Source organism: Lathamus discolor, chromosome 11, assembly GCF_037157495.1.
Source record: "Lathamus discolor isolate bLatDis1 chromosome 11, bLatDis1.hap1, whole genome shotgun sequence".
Lineage (NCBI taxonomy): Eukaryota > Metazoa > Chordata > Aves > Psittaciformes > Psittacidae > Lathamus > Lathamus discolor.
Window position 1 is genome coordinate 9,423,615 of NC_088894.1, and position 10,462 is coordinate 9,434,076.

General features: G+C 41.3%; 1 protein-coding gene across 2 annotated transcripts; it reads left to right on the plus strand.

The window, feature by feature from the left end:
• The first annotated feature begins 763 nt into the window (after positions 1-763).
• On the plus strand, positions 764-10,142 carry RAE1 (ribonucleic acid export 1). Of its 2 annotated transcripts, none has more exons than XM_065691414.1 (12): positions 764-870; positions 1,326-1,422; positions 1,819-1,923; positions 2,668-2,760; positions 3,184-3,270; positions 4,819-4,905; positions 5,176-5,247; positions 5,794-5,901; positions 6,241-6,347; positions 6,444-6,519; positions 7,083-7,277; positions 8,839-10,142. In XM_065691414.1, the coding sequence occupies exons 2-12, from the start codon at positions 1,333-1,335 to the stop codon at positions 8,923-8,925; spliced, it is 1,107 nt and encodes a 368-aa protein (XP_065547486.1). In that variant the 5' UTR covers positions 764-870; positions 1,326-1,332; the 3' UTR covers positions 8,926-10,142. The 2 variants fall into 2 exon arrangements, with proteins under 2 accessions (XP_065547486.1, XP_065547485.1); XM_065691413.1 differs by lacking the exon at positions 764-870 and adding an exon at positions 878-1,054.
• Positions 10,143-10,462: the final 320 nt, after the last annotated feature.

Below are 10,462 nucleotides of genomic sequence, written 5' to 3' on the forward strand. Positions count from 1 at the left end.
TGAGCAAGCAGATGTTGCTGATTAAGAGTTTAATAAACAATCCTGTTAATGATGCACATCGTAGCAGAATCCCTTGTTCATTTTCTTTTAGTTGGCTTTAAAACAGTCCAAAGGAGCAGGAAACTGTGGCAATTAAAGCATGCAATAAATTTTAGATGAGGAAACCAGACTGGCTGCAGAGTAAACACTCCAAAAGTGATCTACACAGCCACCTGCATGGGTGTTGCTGACAGTACGCTGATAGTATTTTCAGGTTTATGCGGTTGGGTTTATTTACTACTGTTCCAGCAGTATTACATTCAAAAGGAATTAGAATTCCTTTCCATCGACTGCACAGCAGCGGTGCTACCACCTGCTAGTAACTCATACCGCCATGAGCACAGCGTGGGTAAGAACGCAAGGCCGATACCGTGGGCAGGGCGGCCGAGCAACACGGAGCATCTCGGAGGCAGAAAACCGGCGGGGCAGCGTCCTACCGCGGTGAACACCCTCCGAGCTGAACCGGGCGACGCGTCCCCACGCCGCGGCGGGCCTGACCACGCCACCTCCTTCCATCCCATTCGCACCGTTCCCTGCAGGGCTACCACCGCCGTCGCCGCTCGGGTGACCCGCTCCTCGCGGCGCAGGGAAGAGAGCGTAATTTACCCTTTTCTGTCTGACGCGCAGCGCCCGTCGCACACCGCGCTCCGAACGCCCTGGACATGGCCATGGCCCTCCCCGTCCCGACCGACAGGCCAGGGCGCAGACGCGGCTACCGCCCCCTGACAGCGGCGCCTGCGCAGGAAGCCGTGGCCTGCCCTGCGCTGGTGCCGCGTTATCTGTTGCGCCGCGTCGCTTTAAGCAGCGGGCCGGAGCGGGCCTGCCACCCCGGTGAGTGCGGGCCGGCGCTCGGGTCCGCTCCGTGCCTCTGGGCGGCCCCAGGCCCAGCTGAGCTCCGGAACGGCCGCTGCCCGCGCCCGCCGCTGGCCGGTGCTGCCGGCAGGGAAGCGGGGACCACCGCGACAATGGCGCGTCCTGCCCCGAGGGGCGTCCGCGCCGCCTCGTCGGGCGGGATGTAGGCAGAGATGTGGGGCTGGGGCGTGGGGCTGAGGGGCACGGCGGGACTGGCTCCTGCCGTCCCGAGCAGGGGTGGCTCACAGCGTAGGTGGCGGGTGGAGATGTGAGGGGCCAGCCGCAGCGAGAAGCGTCGTTGTTTGCTTGTCTTGTTTCTGTACCCCCCTGGGCGGCTCGCAGGCGGGGTGACGGCCGCGCTGGTTTAGCGGCGGGGCACCCTAGGCGTGCTCGAGGGCCTTGCAGGTCTCAGTAAGCATTCTCCTCGTTTGCAGAGCAAGGATGAGCCTGTTCGGATCAACGTCAGGGTTTGGTACGGGAGGCACCGGCATGTTTGGCAGTACAACTGCAGATAACCATAACCCAATGAAGGTATGTGCATTGCCCCCGTGGGAACTGCTGTCCTGCCGCTGTGTTGTAATGCGTCACAGCAGTATCTACTAATGAGTTGTATAGAAATAGTAGGGTCTCAGTGGACACTTCTCAAAGTTGGCTAATTTTCATAGAATCCCAGACTGGTTTGGGTTGGAAGGGACCTTAAAGCTCATCCAGCTGCAACCCCCTGCTATGGGCAGGGACACCTTCCACTAGAGCAGGTTGCTCCAAGCCCCATCCAACCTGGCCTTGAGCACTGCCAGGGGTGGGGCAGCCACTGTTCCTCTGGGCAGCCTGTGCCAAGCCCTCACCACTCTCACAGGGTCTCATCTCAGTCTCCCCTCTGTCAGTTTAGAGCTATTTGTTTATTTTTTTGTGCTTTGTCCTTTTTAGGATATTGAAGTAACATCTCCACCTGATGACAGCATATCTTGTTTAGCGTTTAGTCCACCAACATTGCCGGGTAATTTCCTCATTGCAGGATCATGGGCAAATGATGTAAGTACTCATAAAGTGGAACCACTGGTGCCTAAAATGCAAAATGCAATCCTAAAAACTTATGCCAGAGCACCTGAAAGTCTTCTTCACTGCAAAATTTATGTCTGGTGCCAAGATATTAAGGTTGATGTAGCCAAACTACTTCAACTGAGAAATTCTGTTGTGATATTCTGATAAGTCATTTCTCTGCCTGTGTGTTTTAAGCTTCAGCTTGAAATACATAGTTAGTGTTTGCCCTGTTTGATTTTTATTAGTTTTATTTTTGTTTTTCCTACTTGTTTGGCTTTGTCCAGTGAAAGAACTGTGAATATACCGGTAAATCATCCGTTTTGACAGTGCAGCCTCAAAAAAATTAACTTCCTATAGCCTTACTGAATTTTATTGAAGTGTGAGATCCCAGCTGGGACAAACAGGGAGGTTAGACAAACATGAAGCATTTTTTAACTGTTATGTCTGTTAGCCAGTAGCCTGCCTAGCTGAGGGTTAAGGGCTCTTCAGGAGAGCACTGGAAGGTGTTATGTGATTATAAGGTACTTCTGAGCTGGAGTTGAAGCTGTGGGGTTGAGCTGTGGCTGTACAGATGAAATGAACATAATCAGAGAAAATAAGGTTTCACTAGATCTGAGAAAAGTTTGGTGTTGTATTTATAGTTGGATAAACTAAGGCTGGGATCCTCAAGAAGTCAAGTCTTTTTAAGTCCTTCGTGTTACTACATTACCTCTGCATATGTTTCTCCTGTTACAGGTTCGCTGCTGGGAAGTTCAAGATAATGGACAGACAATTCCAAAGGCTCAGCAGATGCACACAGGGCCTGTATTGGATGGCTGCTGGAGTGATGTATGTTCCTATTTAAAAATAGATTAACAGTTTTTACCTAAACCCCAAGTGAGGTGGCATGTGGTTTACAGACTGACATGACTGCTATGTGTAGATGAAGCCTGTAATTACTGTAGAGATGTATGTCACAGTAAATACGTGCTAAGCATGCCCCAATTAAATAGACTGATGGGTGTAAGAAGGATAAAAGTGAGCTTAAAAGTAAGAATGTATTTAAAGCTAGATAACGGCTAATGCAGTTTTCTCTTTTACAACATAGTCATACATAAATTCTCATTTTTATGTTTGTTCTTTGTCTTGTAGTCCCTGTATATTTTACATTAATGTTGTGATATTACTAAAAGGGAATAAGACTTGACAATTTTCTAATAAATACTGCATGATAGAGGTATTTCATCTATTGGCCTTATTCTTGTTTTTTAGGATGGGAGTAAAGTATTTACTGCTTCCTGTGATAAAACTGCCAAAATGTGGGATCTCAACAGTAATCAAGCTATCCAGATTGCACAAGTAAGCAAGCCTCAAACTACTAGGTTTTTGTTGGGATTTTTTTTTTCCCCATTTCTTTTATTAAAAGCTACCTTTATTAGCTTCTAAAGTAGATACTGCTATACGAAGAAGAGGATATAGGGTGTGTTCTGTATTTTTAAGGTAATGATGAGCACATGAACAGGGAGGCCTGCAGTCAAGGTGATTTGAATAACCTGTGTAGCTGTAGCCTCTATTTTACTTGAGAAAGCTCTTTGGAGTCCTGCATTGATCTCACTAAGTCACCCTGCTGCATTATGGTGGGGGGGGAACCTTAAGAGCATATTGAATTCACTTTCACAAATACCAGCTTTCTGATGCAGCAGTAGCAGGGATTGTAATTTACATTCTTGATGTAGATGTTGATGTTTATTCATAGTTAATGGTAGTTCTAGTGATAGAATGAGTTACCAGTTACATCCTTTAAGAGGAGAGTTAGTCCTTTGATTGCTTCTTGCATCTTATTTAAGGTGATAATGTTCAGATTCTCAGCCTTGATTTTAAAATCAAGTAGTATGTTGGTGTAGTTAACATAGGCCTTCTTCTGCAGCTGTTTTCAGAAGCTGGATTTTTTTTATTACTTTAATACAGCATGTTGTTTATTACAAAGTGTTGATTTTTAGCAAAATGGATAATATCCTTTATAAGTAAATAGGTCAAAGGAGGTGATCCTGCCCCTCTACTCTGCTCTCGTGAGACCTCATTTGGAGTATTGTGTGCAGTTCTGGTGTCCTCAACATAAAAAGGACACAGAGTTGTTGGAGCAAGTCAAGAGGAGGCCATGAGGATGATCAGGGGCTGGAGCACCTCCCGTATGAAGAGAGGCTGAGAAAGTTGGGGCTGTTCAGCCTGGAGAAGAGAAGGCTGCGTGGAGACCTCATAGCAGCCTTCCAGTATCTGAAGGGGGCCTATAAGGATTCTGGGAAGGCGGGACTCTTCATTAGGGACTGTAGTGACAGGACAAGGGGTAATGGGTTAAAACTTAAAACAGGGGAAGCTTAGATTGGATATAAGGAGAAAGTTCTTTACTGTAAGGGTGGTGAGGCACTGGAATGGGTTGCCCAGATAAGTTGTGAATGCTCCATCCCTGGCAGTGTTCAAGGCCAGGTTGGACAGAGCCTCAGGTGACATGGTTTAGTGTGAGGTGTCCCTGCCCATGGCAGGGGGGTTGGAACTAAGATGATTAAGATCCTTTCCAACCCTAACTATTCTATGGCCCTGTGAAAGTCCTGCTGTTCATACTTTGTACTTCTGCTCTGACCATCTTTCTGTGTAGGGTGACTTAATCGTAGTTCTTTGTGTCAGGAGGTTTTTTGTTTTTTGTTTTTTTTTTTGATGTGGGTGATCTTAGAGCACTGAACAGCACAGTAAGATCATGACCAACCTTTACCCTAACTGCTGTGACTACAATAACGAGTCACCTTTCTTGAATGGGTAAGAAGTATAAATACATGCAAAATCTGAGGAGCATAAACAAGAAATGTGGACTGTTGTAGTAAGCGTGTGTATGTTTGCGCTTTTCTTCTTCAGCATGATGCACCTGTGAAGACTATCCATTGGATTAAAGCACCAAACTATAGCTGTGTGATGACAGGAAGCTGGGATAAAACTTTAAAGGTATGATTTTTATCTGAACACATGGACACAAAGTATGCTAGTAACCTATGTATGAAAGTATTTATGTTGAAGGAAGAGTATTTTAATAAACATTAATAAAAATCCCAAGCAGATTAATGAACTAGCATCACTTCATATAAAGCTGCAATATTCTGGCTGTAGACAAGAATGAAACAGCTTAGTACTGATGGCATTCAGTTTACTGAACTAATTAAAAATGTGCATCCTCAGTTCCAGGCATAAGTTTGTTCATTTTTCTGTTTCCATCAGTTCTGGGATACCCGTTCACCAACACCCATGATGACACTGCAGCTCCCTGAAAGATGTTATTGTGCAGATGTGGTAAGCCATGATACAGGGTAAGGTAGATGACTGGGAGTGTGGATATACTGTCAGTCTTTGAGGTTTCTGTAGGTCAGTACTAATTATCAAACATTAGTATTTTACTTCTGTGGGATTTTAGCACTAAACCATAAACTGATATTCTTGGTCCAGCTCTCGAAAAAAGGTATTTGCGTCATGCAAAACATGATTAGTATGCTTTTAGCATAACAAAACCAAATTGGCACTAGCGCTGACCTACCCCTATTTCCATCTGAGTTTGTATACCACTAGTGTGGTTAGCATTGGAAGAGTCAGCTAATATTAGAAGATTTTTGGTATGCTTAATTTGTCAATGGCAGGAAAAAACTGATGTGTTTTGTTTGAAGATGTATCTACAGATTAACTTTGTTCTTTCTCTTCCACCTTCCCTCCATCCCTTCTTCCCCCAAAATATTCAAATTCCTTTATCTTCTTCAGGGATTTCTGCAAAATAGTAAGTTGAATTCTCTGCAATGCTATTAATACAAGTGTCTTTCTTCCAACGTATTTTACAACCTTATCCAGGTTCATCCTATGGCTGCTGTGGCCACTGCAGAAAGGGGCTTGATAGTTTATCAGTTAGAGAACCAACCTTCTGAATTTAGAAGAATAGAATCTCCTCTTAAACACCAGGTAAATGATAATATTTATTGTATTTATACAGATTGTCAAAATAATGGGCTTTCCATTTTCTGGTAAAAATGAGTGATATTTCAAAACCAAGTTACTTCATTATGGCACATGCCCTGGTTTGCTCTTGATCTGTGGCTGATCTTCATAATGATTTAGAAATGTAAATACCATGGCCCGTATTCTCGTTAGGAATTGACCCGTTCCTTGACCTTGTTTGTGTTTTTGCTTTACTTTGTGTTGATACGTGTGATGTTTCATGTCCCCATGGAAAATAGACAGCATTCAGAAAATATGGCCCTCGAGTCTCTGTCTAAAATCCTCTATCTTTCTCAAATTTAGCATCGCTGTGTTGCTATTTTTAAAGACAAAGTGAACAAACCTACTGGATTTGCCCTTGGAAGTATTGAAGGAAGAGTAGCTATTCATTATATCAACCCCCCAAATCCGTAAGTATCATTTAAAAAAACATCTGTTCTTTATTGCTCAGCTTACAGTGAGGATAAAAAGAGCTTTTTGTTTAATTATTATTATTTCCTTCCCAGTGCAAAAGACAATTTCACTTTTAAATGTCATCGCTCCAATGGAACAAACACATCAGCACCTCAGGATATTTATGCTGTAAGTATTCAGCATGTACTCCCTTATCATTTATACAGGGCAGTATACACTCTTAATGTAAAATTGGCTGTGAATTATTTATTCTCCTTGATCTTCTTGATCTTTTACCTCATCTAAAGTTACCTTAGATGTATGTTTAAAGACCAGTCATACTTTAAGGGGAAAGACGAATTTTTGCACTTAAAGCAAGGACCACATCAGCTGTTCATCAGTAGTCTTGTTGGACTTGACACTTGTTAACTTGAAACAGTAATTAATATATTTGTGTAATGGGATTATGCATTGTATTTTTAAGTGCTACAAAAAAGGTAATTCTTTCCTTGTTGTTTCGGTGTTTTTTTGCTTTCCCAGAACCTATTTGAAAGTGTTAAAAAACAAAACAAAAAAAAAAACCCAAAAAGCCAAAAAAAACCAAACCCCAAAAGCCAAAAAATCCCAACAAAACCTATAGTTGAAAAAAAACCCTGTGTATTTACTCTTTTAGGATTCAGCATGTCTGTTAAGTGTTCCCATCACCTGTCCATAGGCATGGTATTTTACATAGTAATTCTCTGCTTCTGCAGGTAAATGGGATAGCATTTCACCCTGTCCATGGCACTCTTGCAACAGTAGGATCCGATGGTAGATTCAGCTTTTGGGATAAAGATGCACGAACAAAGCTAAAAACATCAGAACAACTTGACCAGCCAATATCTGCTTGTTGTTTCAACCATAATGGCAATATATTTGCATATGCTTCCAGTTATGACTGGTCAAAGGTAAGTAAAGCTTCGCTAGATTCAAATAGATTCGCTATTCCATACTTGCAGTTCACAACTAAGACTGTCCTTTTCACATGGGGCTTTCACTGTCTGTAATAAATAGTAGCTGAGTCTTTCTAGTTTCACAAGCATGCAAGAAAATGTACAATGGTCATTTTTAGACATCTGATGAAATCTAACAGCAGTGCATTCCTTGGGCGATAGCTTCAGTCAGACAAGATTGCTAAACAATGCTGTTTTGCAAATGTAGATGAGCGAAATGTAAATTACATGATGCAAAGTTATTCCTGTTGCTCACACACATTCTGCAGTGGGGAGTGTCATGGGGCAGTGTGGCATCCAGCAGGTTCCCACAAATCTCTTTGAAATGCACATCTTTGCTTCTTGTACAGATTCTGTTTAACTTCAAAAAGAAGCTGTGACTGTGGTCATAAACACTTAAGCCAGTTTTTGAATGGCATATACTCTATTTCCAGTACTGCTCAGTGCGGCTTGCTGGTGGCAGTTATAAATTTGACTCAACAATAAATCACATAAATGCCAGAGAATCACAACAAGCTATAATGCATGGAAAATCAATACTTAAAGTGGGAGTAGCAATGTTAAAATGTAACTGATTTGAATTGAATGGCAACTTCCATTAAGGGTGTTACTTTCCTCTTACAACCAGTGCTTTTAAATTTGAGGATAATATCCCTTATGTTTTTGACGTGAATGCAGAGATGAGCTCTACTGCATGCCACATAGAGAGTAAACTTTTCATTTACTGCATTTTCTGGATTTCATTTTCTGGATGCTGCCCAAAGTGACAGAGCTCTGTTAGATGCTAGAGCAGGTGAATTCTGTTCTAAATGCTTAGTAGAATGTACCAAGGCATTTCTCAGATCTGTAAACCAACATTAAGTAGTAAAATTAGTAAGTACAAAGTACTAAACTTCCTTTCTAGAACCATTTCTGCCAAGTAGAGTTGGTAATTCTCAAATTGTGTGTTGGATTTTAATAGCTTTATTAGTGTTTGCTCTCCCTGATTTGGATACATGCGTATTGAGTAATGTGTATGCAAATAATGTCAACAGGCAAAATAGGATATTTGCATCTGTAGTTGGGGAACAGATGTTTTTGCAGTTGCCTGTAGAACTTGGGCTTCACTTTGGGGAAAAAACATGACCTTTGTTTAAAAGACAGAAAAAGTGAAACAGGGTGGCTATTAAAGTTTTAGTTTCTTCTCTGCTTAGAAGACAATAAAAAAAATCATATTGAGCTCTTGTGCTGCAGCTATAAAGTAGAGCTTAGAGATACGTGGCTATTTTAATATGAAGAGGCGGGGGGTTTAATATCTTAAAGATAGATAAATATCCCTTAAATTTTACTTCATATGTACAATTCTTGTAACTGTTACAGTAAGTTGCTTCTAGTGCACCAACCAATATCTGATCTTAAAGACTTCAAGATTAAATCTGAATAGCCCATTAGTTTGGTTTATTCATATTCTTAACATTTTAAGGTAATGCTGATATTTCCTCTTTGAAGAGAGTAAATACAGATTCTTTCTTTTTAGGGTCATGAATTTTATAATCCACAGAAGAAAAACTACATTTTTCTGCGAAATGCAGCAGAAGAGTTAAAGCCGAGGAATAAGAAGTAGTGAGTACGAGTCTGACTGGTGTTGCTCTACTGTTACTCTTGCCATTCCTGCCTCTACTCCACTGCTCTTATGCCATTTGTGCCCTATTGCACCACAGTTCAGTCAATTTGGAATCGCTAACATTTAGCAGGAACTGTAAAAATTACATTAAATGTGTTCTGACATGCTGGAGAGCATTTTTCAGATTAGATATTCCAATGTGCATAGAACCACCGTCTGTTCCACAGCAATAATGGAATTGCAACAAAATCTAAATCTGGGTTAGATATTCCTGCTTAGAAGTGCAACCATTTGTATCTGTGGATTTATTTTATAAGTACTGCATTGAAATATGTTAATTACAGTTCTGCAGAAGTTGTATAAATACTGTATTTTTTTGTAAGTACTCAAAGAATTGCAAGTAATTCTTCTCAAAGGAGGCTTGTTATTATTCAGGGTTTTTTTTCTTTGCTTTCTGGTTTTTAAAATGGAAGTATTGTCTGCTGTGTGCTGGGAAGAAACGCTTTGCAAATTGTTTTCCCTCATTTTTTGGATGAATTAGGTAGGTATGTAAGTGGCCAACAGCAGTGACAGAAACTCAAGACAGAAGATGGGCACAGTGCAAGTTTTACTTCATTTTTTTTCTTGCACTCCAGCAGTGGACATGACTTCTGAGCCAATGATACTCATGGTAGTTCAAAGGAGAAATTGCCAGTTGTGCCAAGTGGTATATAATAGCTCAGTAATGTGAGCAAACCATTAAAGGTTTTGTTTTGTTCATGACCAAACCAATGTGTGCAAAATACTTGTGGCCTAAACTGCTTTAAACCTGACACCTTTTAGGCTTAAGCATTTTCATCCCTTAACAGGGGCTTCTGGACTGAATAAAAGTACTCATTTTTGTATTAAATAGGAAAATAGTGATGGTAGTTTCATCTGATCAAAAATGCTGTGAAACAAAGTGAGTGGGTCTTTTTCTGACTTGAATCTACCACTGTTTACTTCTAACTAGCCAGTTGTATACATGCCAAAGTTTTCTTTTTAGAAGTGAATGCTTGTTATTCTTGTTTTAACTATTGTTCGTTTGATATGATGACTAAATAAAAGAGGGGGGAGCGCATGTATAGAAATACCTGTCATATTGTACAATAAATTCTCTGTAAAACTGTATGTTGTAACACTTACGGTTATGGGGTCATGCTGCGTTTCAAATAAAATTTTTACTAAATGCTTTTTTACTCCGAAGTTCTGTTACATTAACGCGGGGGAGGTGCTGTGCTTCACTTCTAAAAGCAGCTTCTTGTCTTTTCACTGTAATTCAGATATGTTTTCTGAAAGTACTTTTCTTCCACTGCTCAAGCTGGAAATCTAATGCATTTTCCAGTTGCTGTTTCATTATGAATGATTCCTGGTTTGGCGTCAAAGAATGAAGACTGGTATGAAAGGCCTTTTTGTTTTATAAGAATGAATCAAGTTCCTTGCTATCTCAACAGCCAAACACTTAACAATTTGTCTTTAGGAGAAATGAATCATACTGTCTTCAAACTCCAGAGCCACC

What these genes read in the sequence shown, in the direction of transcription:
- RAE1 (XM_065691413.1), top strand. Translation starts at nt 1,005, where the DNA reads ATGGCGCGTCCTGCCCCGAGGGGCGTCCGCGCCGCCTCGTCGGGCGGG. An exon ending in AATCTCCTCTTAAACACCAG is followed by an intron (nt 5,902 to 6,240) that starts GTAAATGATAAT and finishes TCTCAAATTTAG; the next exon opens with CATCGCTGTGTTGCTATTTT. An exon ending in CACCTCAGGATATTTATGCT is followed by an intron (nt 6,520 to 7,082) that starts GTAAGTATTCAG and finishes CTGCTTCTGCAG; the next exon opens with GTAAATGGGATAGCATTTCA.